The sequence below is a fragment of the Bison bison genome, unplaced genomic scaffold (assembly GCF_000754665.1).
Source record: "Bison bison bison isolate TAMUID 2011002044 unplaced genomic scaffold, Bison_UMD1.0 scf7180017864538, whole genome shotgun sequence".
NCBI lineage: Eukaryota > Metazoa > Chordata > Mammalia > Artiodactyla > Bovidae > Bison > Bison bison.
Genome location: NW_011495086.1, coordinates 4,525,458 through 4,548,010, shown reverse-complemented (window position 1 = coordinate 4,548,010; position 22,553 = coordinate 4,525,458). Strand labels below are relative to the sequence as shown.

General features: G+C 38.1%; 1 protein-coding gene across 1 annotated transcript in view; it reads left to right on the top strand.

The window, feature by feature from the left end:
• The window catches only part of CDH12 (cadherin 12, type 2 (N-cadherin 2)), a 343,779-nt gene that overhangs the window by 224,812 nt on the left and 96,414 nt on the right, over positions 1 to 22,553 (top strand). Inside the window, exon 3 of the mRNA XM_010832134.1 lies at positions 4,971 to 5,090. Within this exon, the coding sequence (XP_010830436.1) occupies positions 4,971 to 5,090 (120 nt within the window). The remainder of the gene's footprint in view (positions 1 to 4,970; positions 5,091 to 22,553) is intronic.

Sequence of the window (22,553 nt, the reverse complement as noted above, 5' to 3'; positions counted from 1 at the left end):
TGAGAGTCCCTTGGATTGCAAGGAGATCCAACCAGTCCTTTCTGAAGGAGATCAGCCCTGGGATTTATTTGGAGGGAATGATGCTGAAGCTGAAACTCCAGTACTTTGGCCACCTCATGCAAAGCGTTGACTCATTGGAAAAGACTCTGATGCTGGGAGGGATTGGGAGCAGGAGGAGAAGGGGACGACAGAGGATGAGATGGCTGGATGGCATCACTGACTCGATGGATGTGAGTCTCAGTGAGCTCTGGGAGTTGGTGATGGACAGGGAGGCCTGGTGTGCTGGGATTCATGGGGTCGCAAAGAGTTGGACACGACTGAGTGACTAAACTAAACTGACCTGAGGACTGAACACAGAAGCATAGACCTGTCATGCTGGAAGTGGTGTTTGATAGAATAAATAATTATGTAATGTATTATTTTTTATGAGAGTAGTACTTGGTACATGGTATGGATCCCTGAGCATTTCTTGATTGAAAGAAGAAGTGAATGAAATCAACAGATCCATTCCCACTCAGGCTGAAATCATGAGATAGTAGGGCTCAGTTCTACTTCTACCTCTCTACCATTTTGTATGAGAATGACTTTTAGTATCAACAAGAATGGTTTTGATATCATAGGGCTTAAATTAATTATTTGTGAAATGTAGACATTGTATCAGATTATTTCTAAAATGTATCTCCCTTGAAAATACTATCTTTAAGAAAATTAAATACAGTGTGACTATCACATTTTACATGAGCAAACAGAAGTAAGCTTAAGGAGTATAGCTGTGTTATGAAAAAAATGCTGATTTGCTTACGCTAGGTTCCAGAACCCACAACATGATCACTGAATAGAACTTAGGGAGAAGAGATAACTAAAACTCTCTGAGCCTCAACATTTAGGGTGGTTACATTTGAGTGATATTGGCATATTGGCAATTGGCATATTCATATATAGTGAATATTCATGTTAATATTAACATCAGAAATGTAAAAGGGAAGATACTATCTTATTTGTCCTTGAATTCTGCATTGGGTATATGGTGACTGTTAGGTAAAAGTTTATTAAATTTGTTACTACATATTTTCTAGAAGATTTAATATTTTTTATTCAAACTAAATGCATGTATTTATGCCTAGAATTATAATATTTATATCTAGAACTGGTCATTATTTAGTATGTGTATGCTTTACCTATATAGCACTATGTCATTAAACGATAATGGAGATCCAGATGACTGATTTTTCTGAGGAAAAGAATCTCTATTCAGAAGAGGGAAGGGAATTTACTCTTGCAACTGTTCATTCCTACAGCATTATGAAGGACATAGCTTTGATAAGCTTTAATACAAGATGCCAATGCCTACCTATCAATACTTAGTTGTCAAATAATTATTAATGATGAGGCAGATATTGTTGTTGGTGATAAAGATAATGGATGATGAAGAACAATAGTTCTCATTCTTTAAAGCTTAGAAATATTTGCCTACTTTCCTTCTAGTAGTTTCCTTTCCTGCGAAAGGCTGTTGTAATAACACATATGCTTCATCTGTTGATATAACTAGAATTCACCAAAATATCTTAAGACATTTGGCATTGCTACAGTCCACAAGGTCACAAAGAGTCCAACATGACTGAGTGACTAACCATAAGCACACATGTCCACGGAGTGTTATTTCTTATTCTTATTTTTTAGCATTCTAACACTTCATATAACCAAAACAGGAGGTGAAGAGATGGCTCATTATCTTAGCTTTTAGAGCAAACACTTAAGACTGAGTTTGTTTCTGGTTCTCACTGTCTTAAAGGAAAAGCCTGAATGAGTAAATGAAGCAATCTTGCATTCTCCAAACTGACAGTTACACTGAGTGTCACTAAGAGAGGAAAAGTGCTGTATAACTCTGTCCACTGTATAAAAAGTACACTGTATAACTCTGGATGTATATATCACTCTTTTTATGCTCAAGAGATATTTCCTTCCTCATCAGCAACATATTATTTTATTAACACCACATTTGATAATTTTGATTTTATTTTATTTTCAATTCTAAATAGTAACATTGAAATGAATGGACATTAAGTAGAGATGCTCACTTAGTTCTCGGAGAAGGATTTAACTGTGACTATGAATATATGAAGCAAAATTACTAAAACTCCCATAAACTTCTCTTCAATTTAGTTCAGTTCAGTTGTGTCTGATGCTTTGTGACCGCATTGACTGCCACACACGAGGCTTCCGTGTCCATCACCAACTCCCGGATTTGCTCAAACTCATGTCCATTGAGTCAGTGATGCTATCCAACCATCTCATCCACTGTCATCCCATTCTCCTCTCACCTTCAATCTTTCCCAGCATTAGGTTCTTTTCAAATGAGTCAATTATTTGCATCAGGTAACCAGAGTATTGGAGTTTCAGCTTCAGAATCAGTCCTTCCAATGAGTATTTAAGACTGACTTCCTTTAGTATGGATTGTTTGGCTCTCCTTGAGGTCCAAGGGAATCTCAAGAGTCTTCTGCAACACCACAGTTCAAAAGCATCAATTCTTCGGCGCTCCGCTTTCTTTATAGTCCAACTCTCACATCCATACATGACCACTGGAAAAACCATAGCTTTGACTAGAGGGACCTTTGTTGGCAAAGAAATGTCTCTGCTTTTTAATTGATGTCTAGCTTGGTCATAAATTTTCTTCCAAGGAGCAAAGCATCTTTTAATTTCATGGCTGCAGTCACCATCTGCAGTGATTTTTGAGCCCAAGAAAATAAGGTCTGTCACTGTTTCCACTGTTTCCCCATCTATTTGTCATGAAGTGATGGGACCAGATTTCATGATCTTAGTTTTCTGAATGTTGAGCTTTAAGCCAGCTTTTTAACTCTCCTCTTTCACTTTCATCAATATGATCTTTAGTTCCTGTTTGCTTTCTGCTATTGATATTTTTCTTGGCAATCTTGATTCCAGCTTGTGCTTCATCCAGCCCAGTGTTTCTCATGATGCAATCTGCATATAAATTTAATAGGCAGGGTGACAATATACAGCCTTGAAGTACTCTTTTCCCTATTTGGACCCAGTCTGTTGTTCCAGGTCCAGTTCTAACTGTTGCTTCCTGACCTGCATACATGTTTCTTAAAAGGCAGGTCAGGTGGTCTGGTATTCCCATCTCTCAGAATTTTCCAGAGTTCATTTTGATACACACAGTCAAAGACTTTGGCATAGTCAATAAAGCAGAAATAGATGTTTTTTCTGGAACTCTCTTGCTTTTTTGATGATCCAGTGGATGTTGGCAATTTGATCTATGGTTCTTCTGCCTTTTCTAAATCCCACTTAAACATCTGGAAGTTCACAGTTCACATATTGTTGAAGCCTGGCTTGGAGATTTTTGAGCATTACTTTACTAGCATGTGAGATGAATGCAGTTGTGCAGTAGTTTGAGCATTCTTTGGCATTGCCTTTCTTTGGGCAATTGAATTACAATCATTCTTTGGCGTTAGATTTTCTTAAAGTTTCCCAATATCAGTGATCACTTAGAGTAATTAAACCTTGAGGCATAAAGGTGCTTCTCTAGATACTATTGCAATTATTTCTGGTTCCTCACTTTCTCAAATATTCTCTCCTAATTAAAGGCTTCCTAAACAAGTGTGTAAATGTTGATTTTTAAATTGCAATTGCAAATTACTTATACCCTCTAAAGTTCAAGAAGCCTTAAACCTTTTAGCTCTTCTTTGATATCCTAATCATGCAATTAAACACCTACAGTAAGCAGATGAGCTAATGTAAGCATAGTCATGTTTTCTTTGGTGTACAAATCAATAAAGCTACTGCAGTGACTTTCAGGTCTGTGATGGCACTACTGGAAATGATACCTATTTAAAAGAGTTATTATTTGCACTGAGTTCAGTTCAGTTGCTCAGTCATGTCCGACTCTTTGTGACCCAATGAACCACAGCAGACCAGGCCTCCCTGTCCATCACCAACTCCTGGAGTCCACCCAAACCCATGTCCATCAAGTCGGTGATGCCATCCAACCATCTCATCCTCTGTTGTCCCCTTCTCCTCCTGCTCTCAATCTTTCCCAGCATCAGGGTCTTTTCCAATGAGTCAGCTCTTCTCATCAGGTGGCCAAAGTATTGGAGTTTCAGCTTTAACATCAGTCCTTCCAATGAACACTCAGGACTGATCTCCTTTAGGATGGACTGGTTGGAGCTCCTTGAGGTCCAAGGGACTCTCAAGGGTCTTCTCCAACACCACAGTTCAAAAGCATCAATTCTTTTGCACTCAGCTTTCTTTATAGTCCAACTCTCACATCCATACATGACCACTGGAAAAACCATAGCCTTGAATGGTCGGACCTTTGTTGGCAAAGTACTGTCTCTGCTTTTTAATATGCTGTCTAGGTTGGTCATAACTTTCCTTTCAAGGAGTAAGCATCTTTTAATTTCATGGCTGCAATCACCATCTGCAGTGATTTTGAAGCCCAGAAAAATAAAGTCAACCACTGTTTCCCCTGTTTCCCCATCGATTTGCCATGAAGTGATGGGACCAGATGCCATGATCTTTATTTTCTGAATGTTAAGCTTTAAGCCAACTTTTTCACTCTCCTCTTTCACTAAGAGAAGGCTCTTTAGTTCTTCTTCACTTTCTGCCATAAGGGTGGTGTCATCTGCATATCTGAGGTTATTGATATATTTCCTGGCAATCTTGATTCCAGCTTGTGCTTCCTCCATCCCAGTGTTTCTCATGATGTACTCTGCATATAAGTTAAATAAGTAGGGTGACAATATACAGCCTTGACATACTCCTCATTTCCAGTAATAGCTAATATTGTTGCTCAACATTTTGGTTATAATAGTTGAGTTACTCTCAGTGTCTTCTTACACTCACAGATTAAAAGAATGCCAAAGTCCAAAGGAAAAAGGAGTCCAGATGATAAAAGACATACCCTTGAGCTCTCTACAACAAAGTTGCTAGAGTCATATTGTCTTATTTTCCAGGTGCATATGTTCTCCAAGTCAAGGCCACGGATGCTGATGACCCAACCTATGGAAACAGTGCCAGAGTCGTTTACAGCATTCTTCAGGGACAACCTTATTTCTCTATTGATCCCAAGACAGGTAAAATTTTTATTAGAGACAACATTATCACTGCCCTTTCAAATATTTAAACTTTAATTAAATCTTGGCATGGGAACTTGCCTCTTCTAACACCTCAATAAAGATTCAGTGTGCTGACTATCAAGCAAAGAAGATCAGATCTTACCTTGCTGCTACAGAGCTATTTCCTTCAGATAGAAACTGATATAAAAATAAATCTTTTTACACATGTATGCCAAGTCCAAATTTGTTAGGAATTCTCTCTTAATTCACTTTAAATTTTCAAAAGGCTAGGAATATTTTTTGTTTGTTTGCTTCTTCTAGCTAAAATAGCTTTTTTATTTCATTTTTTATTAGTTGAGTTCAATTATATTTAATTTGGGGGCCAAATCAACTCAAGATTATGAAATTTCTATTCTCTTTATCAAGGGTTATGGATGGTGACTTTGGATAAATATAGATTAATGCTTCTACTAGGGGAAAGGAGAGGGCTGCCAAACTTGAAACCCCAAGATCACTATTTTTTCTGCTCTGTGTTTTTTAATTCAGTCTCATTTTTAAGTCAAACTGTTGAAATTCCAGTTTTCAAAGAAGAAATATTTTCAGTATAGGTACTGAGGAAACTTTGTGGTGTTTATTGTTGTTTACCTTTGGAAAGTTTGTATATTTGTAGAAAAAAAAGGAAAAATTGCTGATAAAAAGTTTAAGAAATTTGTTTACGATGTTATGATGCTCCAGAGGAATTAAGAAGGTTTGTACAATACTTCAAATGTATAGACAAATAATGAGATTATCAAAGATACTATCCATCCTTTTTTGAGATTGAAACATTATGGGTTATTTTTTTCTGATACGATTATGTTCGGAAAAATCTAACAGAAATAGAATTAAGAACATCACGTCTCTTAGATCACTTCAACTTTTGAGAAGCACTTCTCACAGACAGAGAGCATGAGAGATAAAGAAAGGAAGGTGTATAGACATGGTGAGAAGGAAAGTTTTTAGTATTAGGCTAAACTTACTGAGTTGTATGATTATAGAGAAGATGAGTTTATATACTCAGAATAAATGTGGCAGGAGAAAAATTAAATATTTAATATTGGCAAAATAACTATAGATGGAGGTAATATCCCATGAAAAAAACACAAAATATGAAGATGAATTGAAGCATAAATCATGGGTGCAGAGTATAATTGCTCTGGTCAAATTAATACTGAACAGACAATTATATGAATCAAATAGTTGCCTCCTCTTGACTTGTTCAATATCAAATTTAGATAAATTCTAATGTCTTCTGAAAGCATCATTTTACAGAAGAGTATATATATATATATATTCATCATAAGGCTTTTCTAATTGTGTATTTATATTTTTATATGAGGCCTTTTATTTAGAACTGAAGGTGAAACAATTCTGGCGTGAACTATGGAATAGATTTTTTGAAGCATTGATTTTCACTGGAGACAGAAGGCTTGATACTAACAATGCCCCAGACCACTAGACAGGAAAAGGGTGGATGGTGAAGCACTTCATTAATAGAATGATAACTAGTTCTTCATGCACAGAAACCATTAAGGAGACTTTTTGTCAAATTTATCACCTTGTGGTAGATCAGAATAAATCAAAAATCAAGGGTAATTGCAATTTCTCAGAAATAGCCTCCATTTGTTCCAGCCATATAGCTTCCTTTTATGATTCCTTTTGCTGTTGTGTAATAAAATGCATGAAAAACTAATACTATCTAAAAATTTACACATTTTACTATAGAAAACTGTTTAAAATAATTTCTAAGTAAAGAGCCTCATCAAAAATTCTGGTACCTAAATATTTATGAATAAATATAATCATTTACTATTCATTTGGAATGATAAAAGTTTTACATTCTCATTGATATTGCTGTTTGACAAACATCCTTTGCATCTCTATCCAATATACAAATAAGGCCAGTTTATTTATAAATGATATAAATTGATGCATTCTATGAAATAAGTCCCCAAATGATAGTTCTTTTTAAAATTGGCTAATTTGGTAATTCTATGGCTTACCCGACTCCAGTACTTTTGCCTGGAAAATCCCGTGGACGGAGGAGCCTGGTAGGCTGCAGTCCATGGGGTCGCTAAGAGTCAGACACGACTGAGCAACTTCAATTTCACTTTTCACTTTTCACTTTCATGCATTGGAGAAGGAAATGGCAACCCACTCTAGTGTTCTTGCCTGGAAAATCCCAGGGACTTGGAAGCCTGGTGGGCTGCCTTCTATGGGGTCGCACAGAGTCGGACACGACTGAAGCGACTCAGCAGCAGCAGCAGCAGCATGGCTTACCTAAGAGATTGTTCACTGTGATTAACATTTGCATGCATTCATGTATATACCTCAAATGATTATTAAATATTTTTAAAAATCTAAAAGGTATATGGATTTATAAACATCAAATAATATTGATCCTTGTTATATTTAGCATATATTAAACACTAAAATATTTGTCATATTGATACACTTTTATATTATATACACTATAGGCTTAATATTTATTATATATTAGAAAAATATGTATAATCTATAAAACAGTAAATGAGAGGCGTTGTAATATTTTATTTGATGCATGAATTTGACAGGTTAAATGTTTCCATAGTATGGATAAATTATTTTATTTAGGAAAACAAATGTTATTATAAATAATTGATCTCATGACAATTTGCATTTATAATTCTTCTGAAGTATTTGAATTTTTCTCTAAATGATTTCAAAATCTAGTCTGAGTTGGATAACTAGATATTGCTATTTTGTGTATCATGTGGTGAAATGTTGATTTTTCTAAATAATCTCAGGTCTACCTGAGAAAGCATTATAAGACTATTTTAGCTCAACATATTCTAAAATTCATCAACTTTAAATTGTTTATCGTGGCAACATATACATTAACAGAAAATTTACTATTTTAACCATTTAAGTGTACTATTCAGTGACATTATGAATGTTCACACTGTGTAAACATCACCACCAGCCATCTTTAGAATTTGTTATCAATGTCTTTTTGTTTATGTGCACTGTCAGAAAGTGTCTTTGTAAGACTTTGCTATGTATTTAATGTGCATTTTGAGAAACCACATGAAAACAACTGAGTGAGAATGGGGTTGCAAGCCTGAGTTATTTTCTTTTTTCTTATGCCCACTATCCTAAGATTTCATGCTCTGTGTTTCTGTCCTTGCTTCTGTTTGGGAAATTTGATAAAATACTGAGACAACTGACACTTTCTCAAGACTTTTCCTCTTTCAGTCCCATTCACACATTTTGTTGAGAGATTATTCTCTTTAAGCCTACTTCCTATATAAATCCTCCTCCACCCTGACTGATATTTATGTTTTTCAGTCTTAAAAAATGCATTAGTGTTTTAAAGCCCCATACTAAAATTAAAGCATGTGTCAGACTTTATTTTGAATTAATTCTTTATATAAACTACAATATACATATTTACACTGTTTCATGACTTGAACATGCCTTTGATTTTAAATCAGAGAAAAGTCTTACAGGATTCAGACATTTCAGTCAGTGCTTGTGAAAAACAGATTTTTTTTTTTTTTACAAGAGTGAAATTGGAAATAGACAATTATTAAGATTAACCAGCATATGGTGTTACCTGTTTTGTAATAATTTGCATATGTACAGTAAATCACATGATTAAAAATATACTGCAGACAATGGTTTCCTTGTATTCTGCCTTGTCACAATTTATGAGAACTCTGTGTGAACTCTATTTGCCCTATTTTAGAAACCATGGAATGCACAAATCAGCAGATAGAAATAAGACTGTTTGGCCTTGAAAGGAAAATACTCCAGGGGTATGTCTTTAGGAAGTTGTGGAGCTGTTGTATAGAAGAGGAACTAGCTGTATTCTGTGCTGCACAAGAGTAAAAGGACTATCAGTGGCTGGCAGGCATTACAGGAAAAAGGATTTTGGTTTCATTAACAACAAAAAAAAAGATGTTAATACTTGTCCATAAATAAGAGGGACAAACACCTCAAGAGATGGTGAACTTCACATTACTGGAAGTGTTAAAGCAGGTAATGAGTGATAAGGTGCTGGATTTTAGTATTAATTCCTTGATACATATTTATCTATAACCAATGGCCTAGCAGGTTCTCTGTGCCAGGATTCTGAGATGAATCAAGTCGATCCTCAAATAGATCCCCATCTGTCTGAAGGAGGTCATCACGTCCTCAGAAAATTACATTTGGGTTTCCTAGGATACAATTCTATGATACATAGTGTGACTCCTGGGCACTAGATATAGGCTGATAAGAGGGGAAATTTCCTTGTGGAAAAAAAAAAAAAAAAAACTTTTTGGGAAGTGACTTCTAAATCTTAAAGAATAGTTAAGGCATGTTATAGATGCAAAGTTGGACCATACAAACTTCAAATTTTCTCCTCAATATAAGCTTATAACTCTTCTTATCCTCAAAATACATTATTGGCAACATTTTTTTAAATTATACACCTTATCTGTGTGGTCATGGACACCACATTTATAATAAAGTTGAAGAATAAGCTAGCTTTTAAAAAAATTCATTGCAGAAGCAATAGAAAACTAATTCAGTGTAGAATTTTGGATAGAATGACCAATACAGTCCTCTGAAGATGACTTTGATGACAGATATGAAAAAAGTAGAATAGCTAATTCATGGTTTATTGTTGTTTAGTTACCAAATTGAACCCAACACTTTTGCAACCCCATGGACTGTAGCCTGCCAGGCTCCTCTGTCCATGGGATTTCCCAGGCAAGAATACTGGAGCGTGTTGCCATTTCCTTCTCCAGGGGATCTCCCGGACCCAGAACTCAAACCTGTGTCTCCTGCATTGACAGGCAGATTCTTTACCACTAAGGTACCTGGTCAATAAAGCAGAAACAGATGTTTATCTGGAACTCTATTGTTTATTTGATGATCCAGCAGATGTTCATAATTTGATCTCTGGTTCTTCTGCCTTTTCTAAAACCAGCTTGAACATCTGGAAGTTCATGATTCACATATTGCTGAAGCCTGGCTTGGAGAATTTTGAGCATTACTTTACCAGTGTGTGAGATGAGTGCAATTGTGTGGTACTTTAGCATTCTTTGGCATTGCCTTGCTTTGGGATTGGAATAAAAACTGACCTTTTCCAGTCCTGTGGCCACTGCTGAGTTTGCCAAATTTGCTGGCATATGGAGTGCAGCACTTTCACAGCATCATCTTTTAGGATTTGAAATAGCTCAACCGGAATTCCATCACCTCCATTAGCTTTATTCATAGTGATGCTTCGTAAGGCCCACTTGGCTTCACATTCCACGATGTCTGGCTCTAGGTGAATGATCACACCATCATAATTATCTAGGTCATGAAGATCTTTTTTGTATAGTTCTTCTGTGTATTCTTGCCACCTCTTCTTAATATCTTCAGCTTCTGTTAGGTCTATACCATTTCTGTCCTTTATTGAGCCCATCTTTGCATGAAATGTTCCCTTGGTATCTCTAATTTTCTTGAAGAGACCTCTAGTCTTTCCCATTATATTGTGTGTTCAAGCTGGTTTTACAAAAGGCACAGGAACTAGAGATCAACTTGCTATAATCCGCTGGATCATAGAGAAAGCAAGAGAGTTCCAGAAAAACATCTATTTCTGCTTATTGACTATGCCAAAGCCTTTGACTGTGTGGATCACAATAAACTGTGGAAAATTCTGAAAGAGATGGGAATACCAGACCACCTGACCTGCCTCTTGAGAAACCCGTATGCAGTTCAGGAAGCAAGAGTTAGAACTGGACATGGAACAACAGACTGGTTCCAAATAGGAAAAGGAGTACGTCAGGGCTGTACATATTCACCCTGCTTATTTAACTTATATGCAGACTGCATCATGAGAAACACTAGGATGGAGGAAGCACAAGCTGGAATCAAGATTGCCAGGAAAAATATCAATAACCTCAGATATGCAGATGACACCACCTTTATGGCAGAAAATGAAGAAGAACCAAAGAGCCTCTTGATGAAAGTGAAAGAGGAGAGTGAAAAAGTTGGCTTAAAGCTCAACATTCAGAAAACAAAAATCATGTCATCTGGTCCCATCACTTCATGGGAAATAGATGGGGAAACAGTGGAAACAGTGGCTGACTTTATTTTACTGGGCTCCAAAATCACTGCAGATGGTGACTACAGCCATGAAATTAAAAGATGCTTACTCCTTGGAAGGAGAGTTATGACCAACCTAGACAGCATATTAAAAAGCAGAGACTACTTTGTCAACAAATGTCCATGTAGTCAAGGCTATGTTTTTTCCAGTAGTGACGTATGGATGTGAGAGTTGGACTATAAAGAAAGCTGAGTGCAGAAGAATTGATGCTTTTGAACTGTGGTGTTGGAGAACATTTTTGAGCATCCCTTGGACTGCAAGGAGATCCAATGAGTCCATCCTAAGGGGGATGAATCCTGGGTGTTCATTGGTAGGACTGATGTCGAAGCTGAAACTCGAATACTTTGGCCCCGTGATGCAAAGCGCTGACTCATTTGAAAAGACCCTGATGGTGGAAAGATTGAGGGCAGGAGAAGGGGACAACAGAGGATGAGATGGTTGGATGGCATCACTGACTTGATGCACATGAGTTTGAGTGAACTCCGGGAGTTGGTGATGGATAGGGAGGCCTGGCGTGCTGCAGTTCATGGGGTCGCAAAGAGTCAGACACGACTGAGTGTCTGAACTGAACTGAACTGAAGTTACCTGGGAAGCCCTATTCATCTTGGAAAGAAATTTCCACCAGAGGGAAACGATGTTGTAAGCTCTTCTGAACAAAAGAGGGAGTTGTAAAAGATAAGATCAGAGAGTTAAGTGAGAAAGTGAAGATTATCTGAGATCTTCAATCTGAGTGACCTGCACTGTCTCTGAGCATCTCCTGTAGGAAGGGTTCTACACTTCACACTCCTTCACACTCAGACCTCACCTTCCTGGCAGCTTTTTTTTTTTTTTTTTTTTGCCATGATCTTAGGTTTTTTTATTTTATTTTAATTAAATTTGTTTATTTTAATTGGAGGCTAATTACTTTACAATTTTTTATTGATTTTGCCATACATCAACATGAATCCACCATGCGTGTACACGTGTTCCCCATCCTGAACCCCCTCCCATCTCCCTCCCCATACCATCCCTCTGGGTAATCCCAGTGCACCAGCCCCGAGCATCCTGTATCATGCATCGAACCTAGACCTGTATTTCCTTTCACATATGATATTATACATGTTTCAATGACATTCTCCCAAATCATCCCACTCTCACCCTCTCCCACAGAGTCCATAAGACTGTTCTATACATCTGTGTCTTTTTTGCTGTCTCACATACAGGGTTATCATTACCATCTTTCTAAATTCCATATATATGTGTTAGTAAACTGTATTGGTGTTTTTCTTTCTGGCTTACTTCACTCTGTATAATAGGCTCCAGTTTCATTCACCTCATTAGACCTGATTCAAATGTCTTCTTTTTAATGGCTGAGTAATACCAGACACCTGACTTGCCTCTTGAGAAATCTATATGCAGGTCGGGAAGCAACAGTTAGAACTGGACATGGAAAAACAGACTGGTTCCAAAGAGGAAAAGGAATACCTCAAGGCTGTGTATTGTCACCCTGCTTATTTAACTTATATGCAGAGTACATCATGAGAAACGCTGGGCTGGAAGAAACACAAGCTGGAATCAAGATTGCCAGGAGAAATATCAATAACCTCAGATATGCAGATGACACCACCCTTATGTCAGAAAGTGAAGAGGAACTAAAAAGTCTCTTGATGAAAGTGAAAGAGGAGAGTGAAAAAGTTGGCTTAAAGCTCAATATTCAGAAAACGAAGATCATGGCATCTGGTCCCATCACTTCATGGGAAATAGATTGGGAAACAGTGAATACAGTGTCAGACTTTATTTTTGTGGGCTCTAAACTCACTGCAGATAGTGGTTTCAGCCATGAAATTAAAAGACACTTATTCCTTGGAAGGAAAGTTATGACCAACCTAGATAGCATATTGAAAAGCAGAGACATTACTTTGCCAACAAAGGTCCGTCTAGTCAAGGCTATGGTTTTTCCAGTAGTCATATATGGATGTGAGAGTTGGACTGTGAAGAAAGCTGAGCGCCGAAGAATTGATGCTTTTGAACTGTGGTGTTGGAGAAGACTCTTGAGAGTTCCTTGGACTGCAATGAGATCCAACCGGTTCATCCTAAAGGAGATCAGTTCTGGGTGTTCTTTGGAAGGAATGATGCTAAAGCTGAAACTCCAGCACTTTGGCCACTTCATGTGAAGAGTTGACTCATTGGAAAAGACTCTGATGCTGGGAGGGATTAGGGGCAGGAGGAGAAGGGGACGACAGAGGATGAGATGGCTGGGTGGCATCACTGACTCGATGGACGTGAGTCTGAGTGAACTCCGGGAGTTGGTGATGAACAGGGAGGCCTGGCATGCTGCGATTCATGGGGTCACAGATTCAGACACGACTGAGTGACTGAACTGAACTGAATACTCCACTGTGTATATGTACCACAGCTTTCTTATCCATTCGTCTGCTGATGGACATCTAGGTTGCTTCCATGTCCTGGCTATTATAAACAGTGCTACGATGAACATTGGGATACACGTGTCCCTTCAATTCTGATTTCCTTGGTGTGTATGCCTAGCAGTGGGATTGCTGGGATGTATGGCAGTTCTATTTCCAGTTTTTTAAGGAATCTCCACACTGTTCTCCATAGTGGCTGTACTAGTTTGCATTCCCACCAACAGTGTAAGAGGGTTCCCTTTTCTCCACACCCTCTCCAGCATTTATTGTTTGTAGACTTTTGGACAGCAGCCATTCTGACTGGTGTGAAATGGTACCTCATTGTGATTGTGATTTGCATTTCTCTGATAATGATTTAATTTGAGCATCTTTTCATGTGTTTGTTAGCCATCGGTATGTCTTCTTTGGAGAAATGTCTTTTTAGTTCTTTGGCCCATTTTTTGATTGGGTCATTTATTTTTCTGGAATTGAGCTGGAGGAGTTGCTTGTGTATTTTTGAGATTAGTTGTTTGTCAGTTGCTTCATTTGCTATTATTGTCTCCCATTCTGAAGGCTGTCTTTTCACCTTGCTTATAGTTTTTTTTGTTGTTGTTGTGCAGAAGTTTTCTATTTTAATTAGGTCCCATTTGTTTATGTTTGCTTTTATTTCCAATATTCTGGGAGGTGGGTCATAGAGAATCCTGTTGTGATTTATGTCGGAGAGTGTTTTTCCTATGTTTTCCTCTAGGAGTTTTATAGTTTCTGGTCTTAAGTTTAGATCTTTAATCCACTTTGGGTTTATTTTTGTGTATGGTGTTTGAAAATGTTCTAGTTTCATTCTTTTACAAGTGGTTGACCAGTTTTCCCAGCACCACTTGTTAAAGAGATTGTCTTTTCTCCATTACATATTCTTGCCTCCTTTGTCAAAGATAAGGTTTCCATAGGTGCGTGAGTTTATCTCTGGGCTTTCTATTTTGTTCCATTGATCTATATTTCTGTCTTTGTGCCAGTACCATACAGTCTTGAAGACTGTGGCTTTGTAGTAGAGCCTGAAGTTCGGCAGCTTGATTCTTTCAGTTCCATTCTTCTTTCTCAAGATTGCTTTGGCTATTTGATGTTTTTTGTATTTCCATAAAAAATTGTGAAATTATTTGTTCTAGCTCTGTGAAAAATACCGTTGGTAGCTTGATAGGGATTGCACTGAATCTATAGATTGCTTTGGGTAGTATACTCATTTTCACTATATTGATTCTTCTGATCCATGAACATGATCTATTTCTCCATCTATTAGTTTCCTCTTTGATTTCTTTCACCAGTTTTTATAGTTTTCTATATGTAGGTCTTTTGTTTCTTTAGGTAGATATATTCCTAAGTATTTTATTCTTTTCATTGCAATGGTGAATGGAATTGCTTCCTTAATTTCTCTTTCGATTTTCTCATTATTAGTGTATAGTAATGCAAGGGATTTCTGTGTGTTGATTTTATATCCTGCAACTTTACTATATTCACTGATTAGCTCTAGTAATTTTCTGATGGAGTCTTTAGGGTTTTCTATATAGAGGACCATGTCCTCTGCAAACAGTGAGAGTTTTACTTCTTTTCCAATCTGGATTCCTTTTATTTCTTTTTATTCTCTGATTGCTGTGGTCAAAACTTCCAAAACTATGTTGAATAGTAGTGGCAAAAGTGGGCACCCTTGTCTTGTTCCTGACTTTAGGGGAAATGCTTTCAATTTTTCACCATTGAGGATAATGTTTGCTGTGGGTTTGTCATATATAGCTTTTATTATGTTGAGGTATGTTCCTCCTATTCCTGCTTTCTGGAGAGTTTTTTTAATCATAAATGGATGTTGAATTTTGTCAAAGGCTTTCTCTGCATCTATTGAGATAATCATACGGCTTTTATTTTTCAATTTGTTAATGTGGTGTATTACATTGATTGATTTGTGGATATTGAAGAATCTTTGCATCCCTGGGATAAAGTTCACTTGGTCATGATGTATGATTTTTTAATATGTTGTTGGATTCTGATTGCTAGAATTTTATTAAGGATTTTTGCATCTATGTTCATCAGTGATATTGGCCTGTAGTTTTCTTTTTTTTGTGGCATCTTTATCAGGTTTTGGTATTAGGGTGATGGTGGCCTCATAGAATGAGTTTGGAAGTTTACCTTCCTGTGCAATTTTCTGTAAGAGTTTGGGTAGGATAGGTGTTAGCTCTTCTCTAAATTTTTGGTAGAATTCAGCTATGAAGCCGTCTGGACCTGGGCTTTTGTTTGCTGGAATATTTCTGATTACAGTTTCAATTTCTGTGCTTGTGATGGGTCTGTTAAGATTTTCTATTTCTTCCTGGTTTGGTTTTGGAAAGTTGTACTTTTGTAATAATTTGTCCACTTATTCCGTGTTGTCCATTTTATTGGCATACAATTGCTGATAATAGTCTCTTATGATCCTTTGTATTTCTGTGATTGTCTTTTGTGATCTCTCCATTTTCATTTCTAATTTTACTGATTTGATTTTTCTCCCTTTGTTTCTTGATGAGTCTGGCTAATGGTTTGTCAATTTTATTGACCCTTTCAAAGAACCAGCTTTTGAGTTTGTTGATTTTTGCTATGGTCTCTTTTGTTTCTTTTGCATTTATTTCTGCCCTAATTTTTAAGATTTCTTTCCTTCTACTAACCCTGGGGTTCTTCATTTCTTCCTTGTCTAGTCGCTTTAGGTGTAGAGTTAGGTTATTTATTTGACTTTTTTCTTGTTTCTTGAGGTATGCCTGTATTGCTATAAACCTTCCCCTTAGCACTGCTTTTACAGTGTCCCACAGGTTTTGGGTTGTTGTGTTTTCATTTCATTTGTTTCTATGCATATTTTAATTTCTTTTTTGATTTCTTCTGTGATTTGTTGGTTATTCAGCAGCATGATGTTCAGCCTCCATATGTTGGAATTTTTAATAGTTTTTCTCCTTTAATTGAGATCTAATCTTACTGCATTGTGATCAGAAAAGATGCTTGGAATGATTTCAATTTTTTTGAATTTACCAAGGCTAGATTTATGTCCCTGGATGTGATCTGTCCTAGAGAAGGTTCCGTGTGCTCTTGAGAAAAAGGTGAAATTCATTGTTTTGGGGTGAAATGTCCTATAGATATGAATTAGGTCTAACTGGTCTATTGTAGCATTTAAAGTTTGTGTTTCCTAGTTAATTTTCTGTTTAGTTGATCTATCCATAGGTATGAGTGGGGTATTAAAGTCTCCCACTGTTATTGTGTTATTGTTAATTTCCCCTTTCATACTTGTTAGCATTTGTCCTACATATTACAGTGCTCCTATGTCACGTGCATATATATTTATAATTGTTTCATCTTCTTCTTGGATTGATCCTTTGATCATTATGTAGTATCCTTCTTTGTCTCTTTCCACAGCCTTTGTTTTAAACTCTATTTTATCTGATATGAGTATTGCTACTCCTGCTTTCTTTTGGTCTGTATTTGTGTGGAGTGTCTTTTTCCAGCCCTTTACTTTCAGTCTGTATGTGTCCCTTGTTTTGAGGTGAGTCTCTTGTAGACAACATATATAGCGGTCTTGTTTTTGTATCCATTCATACAGTCTTTGTCTTTTGGTTGGGGCATTCAACCCATTTATGTTTAAGGTAATTATTGATAAGTATGATCCTGTTGCCATTTACTTTATTGTTTTGGGTTTGAGTTTATACACCCTTTTTGTGTTTCTTATCTAGAGAAGATCCTTTAGCATTTGTTGGAGAGTTGGTTTAGTGGTGCTGAATTCTCTCAGTTTTTGCTTGTCTGTAAAGCTTTTTATTTCTCCTTCGTATTTGAATGAGATCCTTGCTGTGTACAGTAATCTGAGCTGTAGGTTATTTTCTTTCATCACTTGAAGTATGTCTTGCCATTCCCTCCTGGTCTGAAGAGTTTTTATTGAAAGATCAGCTGTTATCCTTATGGGAATCCCCTTGGGTATTATTTGTTGTTTTTCCCTTGCTGCTTTTAATATTTGTTCTTTGTGTTTGATCTTTGTTAATTTGATTAATATGTGTCTTGGGATGTTTCACCTTGGGTTTATCCTATTTGGGACTCTCTGAATTTCTTGGACTTGGGTGATAATTTCCTTCCCCATTTTAGGGAAGTTTTCAACTATTATCTCAAGTATTTTCTCATGGTCTTTCTTTTTGTCTTCTTCTTCTGGGACTCCTTTGATTCGAATGTTGGGGTGTTTAACATTGTCCCAGAGGTCTCTGAGATTGTCCTCATTTCTTTTAATTCGTTTTTCTTTTTTCCTCTCTGATTCATTTGTTTCTACCATTATATCTTCTACCTCACTAATCCTATCTTCTGCCTCTGTTATTCTAGTATTTTTTTCCCTCCAGAGTGTTTTTTGATATCATTTATTGCATTATTCATTATATATTGAGTTTTTTTTTATTTCTTCTAGGTCCTTATTAAACCTTTCTTGGATCTTCTCAACCCTTGTCTCCAGGCTATTTATCTGTGATTCCATTTTGTTTTCAAGATTTTGGATCATTTTCACTATCATTATTTGTAATTCTTTATCAGGTAGATTCTCTATCTCTTCCTCATTTGTTTAGTTTGATGGGGATTTATCCTGTTTCTTTACCTGCTGGGTATGCCTCTGTCTCTTCATCTTGTTTCTATTTCTGTGTTTGGGGTGTCCTTTCTGTATTCTGGCAGTTTGTGGAGTTCTCTTTATTGTGGAGTTTCCTTGCTGTGGGTGGGGTTGTATGGGTGGCTTATCAAGGTTTCCTGGTTAGGGAAGCTTGTGTCCGTGTTCTAGTGGGTGGGGCTAGATTTCTTCTCTCTGGAGTGCAATGAAGTGTCCAGTAATGAGTTATGAGATGTCAGTGGGTTTGGAGTGACTTTGAGCAGCCTGTATATTGAAGGTCAGGGCTATGTTCCTGTGTTGCTGGAGAATTTGTGTGGTATGTCTTGCTCTGGAACTTGTTGGCTCTTGGGTGGTGCTTGGTTTCAGTGTAGGTATGGAGGCGTTTGATGAGCTCCTGTCGTTTAATGTTCCCTGGAGTCAGGTGTTCTCTGGTGTTCTCAGGATTTGGACTTAAGTCTCCTGCTTCTGGTTTTCAGTCTTATTTTTACAGTAGCCTCAAGACTTCTCCATCTATACAGCACCGTTGATAAAACATCTAGGTTAAAGATGAAAAGTTTCTCCACAGTGAGGGACACCCAGAGAGGTTCACAGAGTTACATGGAGAAGAGAAGGAGGAGGAGGGAGATAGAGGTGACTAGGATGAGACGAGGTGGAATCAAAAGAGGAGAGAGCAAGCTAGCCAGTGATCACTTCCTTATGTGTGCTCCACAGTCTGGACTGCTCAGAGATGTTTATGGAGTTATACAGGGAAGAGAAGAGGGAGGAAGGAGACAGAGGTGGCCAGGAGGATAAAGGCGGGGAATCAAAAGGAGCGACAGATCCAGCCAGTAATCAGTTCCCTAAGTGTTATCCACCGTCTGGAACACACAAAGAGATTTACAGAGAAGAAGATATGTGTAGAGAAGAGAAGGGGGAGGGAGGAGATAGGAGCGACCTGGTGGACAAAAAGGAGAGGCCAAAGGGGGGCGGGCGGGGGGGGAGAGTAGTCAAGCCAGTAATCTCACTCCCAAGTAAAAAATGGGTACTGAAGATTTGAAGATTGGTTTCTTAAAGGTACAAAATTGATACTAAATACCAAAAAGCAAAGATTAAAAATCTAGAGGTTGGATTTCAAAATTATATTATTAAAGAAAAAGAGAAAATAAAAATGATTATAATATATATATATGAAGTTTGCTTTAAAAAATAGGATCTCTTTTTTTTTTTTTGCAAAGTAATAGTAGGTTATAAAAATGAAAAAGGAGTAACAGAGGACTTAAAAATAAAAAAAAAAACATTTAACTTAAAGAATGATAGTAAAAATAGTAAAAATATATCTAGGACTTTTTCTGGTGTTGTTGTGGGCAGTGTGGTATCAGTTCATTTTTGGATAGTTCCTTGATGCAGCTTATATTTCTCAAAATCTGTAGGCCCCTTCCTATGTAGTCAGTACTATCTACAGGGTTTTAATGTATTGCACCTGTCACTTCCAAGGAGGGTCCCTCTGTTTTAGCTTCTTCTGTTTGCTGGTCTCTTCAGTGTCTAATTTCCTCCCTGGCACAAGGGGGCGGTGATGGACACTTTTTTCGGCTCACTTGTTCAGTTGTGCTTTGGGGAGGGAGGGAAGCTGCAAACAAATAACACTGGCATGTACCCGCAGTGTCTCAGCCACACTGGTTTGCCCCTGCTCACGGCGTGTGTGCTTTCCCTGTCTACACTGCTTAGGCTCTAGGTTGTTCTGCTGGGAACTGTCTGAGGCAGGGCCTGGGTTGTATGCACTTCCCAGGTCTAAGCCTCTCAGGTTCAGATATTCAGGTAGTCCTCAGAGGCACAGACTTGGGTGGGCCTGCATTTTGTGCTCTTCCCAGGTCCGAGCAGCTCAGGTGACCAGGTGTTTGGCGAGCACGGTCGCTGCAACTTATCGCTTCCCCCATCCCTGCAGCTCGGTTTTCTTGGTGTACAACCGGCGCACCTTCTCAGGCAAATGTTGACTGTCCAGAATCCCAAGAAGTCTTGGTTAGCAACAAAGCCTGCTTGCAGTTTGGTAGATGATGGCTCTCTGGGGCCACGATTGCCCCCTTCCGGCTCTGGCTGCCTTCGCCTGCCTGTCACTGGAGGGGGATGGGTGGTCTGTAGCCAGCTAGCTCTCCTCAGTCTTTTGTTCTGTGAGCTGGCCTGACGGTGCCTTAGGTTAGGGCTTTTCAAGTAGCTCTAGTCAGTCCTTTGTACTGTGAGTGGGCCTGGCTGTGTCTTAGGTAGGGCTTTTTGCGTGGTAGTTATCCAACAGTCTAGTTTGCTAAACCATGTTAGTTCCCTCAGATTGCCCTCAGGGCATTGAGGCCCAGTCCTTACTCTAAGTAAGCAATGCAGCCCTTGCCTCTCTGCCCAGTCCAGACTTGCTAGTGGTGAATGCAGGCATCTGCGCTGCTTCTTGGCTGTGGGTTTTAATTATTTATTTATTTTTCCTCCTGGTTATGTTGCCCTCTGTGGTTCCAAGGCTCGCCACAGACTGGGCAGTGAGAGCGTTTCCTGGTGTTTGGAAACTTCTCTCTTTTTTAAGACTCCCCTCTGGGGATGGAGCTCCGTCCCTACCTCTTTTGTCTCTCTTTTTATCTTTTATATTTTTTCCTACTTCCTTTTGAAGACAATGGGCTGCTTTTCTGGGTGCCTGATGTCCTCTGCTGACATTCAGAAGCTGTTTTGTGGAATTTTCTCAGCGTTCAAATGTTCTTTTGATGAATTTGTGGGGGAGAAAGTGATCTCCCCATCCTATTCCTCTGCCATCTTAGGACCGCCTCCCTGGCTGCACTTTTAAGAACAGAGTGGTGATCCAGGTCTCCTCTGGACTCTAATCCCCAGAGAATGGAGAATGCAGCCTTTCATCTATTGTACATTCTGTCTTTTATATCTATCTATATCTATTTATCCATCCATCAATCCACATAATCTATCTGAGGACTCCAGGAGTTGGTGATGGACAGGGAGGCCTGGCATGCTGTGGTTCACGGGGTCACAAAGAGTCGGACATGAATGAGCGACTGAAATGAACTGAATTAGCATATAATGTTGTGTAAATATTAGGTCTACAATGTATTGATTTGATACATTTGTATATTGGAAAATGATCACCATCATTGTGTTAGCCACACCTCCATCATGTCACAAGTTACCTTTTTCTTTATGTGATGAGAATTTATAAGAGCTATCTTAGCAAGTGTTCAGTATATGATGTAGTAATACTAACTGAAAGCACCATGATATATATTATATTCCAAGAACGTATCCATTTTATAACTGTAAGCTTGTGCCATTTGACCAGAATCTCCCAATTTCCTTCACCTCACAGCCCTTGGTAACCACTGTCCTACTCTCTGTTTCTGTAAGTTTAGCTTTTTAGAGTCTAGGTATAAATTATATTGTAGCATATTTATCTTTCTCTGTCTGACTAATTTCACATAACATAATGTAAGTTTCTCCTATGTTGTTGCAAATGGCAGGATTTTCTTTTTCATTCTCATGACTGAACTATTGAATTATATTCCATTTTATCACATCTTATTTATTCAGTGATCTGTTGATGGACACTTCTGTTGTTTTCATATCTTGGCTATTATGGATAATACAGCAATGAACATGGGGTGAGAGATTTTATTTTCACTTCCTCTTAATATATACTTAGATGTGAAGAATTGTTGAACATATAGTAGCTCTATTTAAAAAAAAATTTTTTTAAGGAAACTCCATACTATTTCCTAGTGTTGTTCTTGTTCCTTAGTTGCTAAGTCATGTATGACTCTGTGACCCTATGGACTGTTCAGTTCAGTTCAGTTCAGTCACTCAGTCGTGTCCGACTCTTTGCGACCCCATGAATCGCAGCATGCCAGGCCTCCCTGTCCATCGCCAACTCTCGGAGTTCACCCAGACTCACATTCATCGAGTCAGTCATGCCATCAAGCCATCTCATCCTCTGTCGTCCCCTTCTCTTCCTGCCCCCAATCCCTCCCAGCATCAGAGTCTTTTCCAATGAGTTAACTCTTCACATGAGGTGGCCAAAGTACTGGAGTTTCAGCTTTAGCATCATTCCCTCCAAAGAAATCCCAGGGCTGATCTCCTTCATAATAGTCTGGTTGGATCTCCTTGCAGTCCAAGGGACTCTCAAGAGTCTTCTCCAATACTACAGTTCAAAAGCATCAATTCTTCGGTGCTCAGCCTTCTTCACAGTCCAACTCTCACATCCATCCATGACCACAGGAAAAACCATAGCCTTGACTAGACGGACCTTTGTTGGCAAAGTAATATCTCTGCTTTTCAATATGCTATCTAGGTTGGTC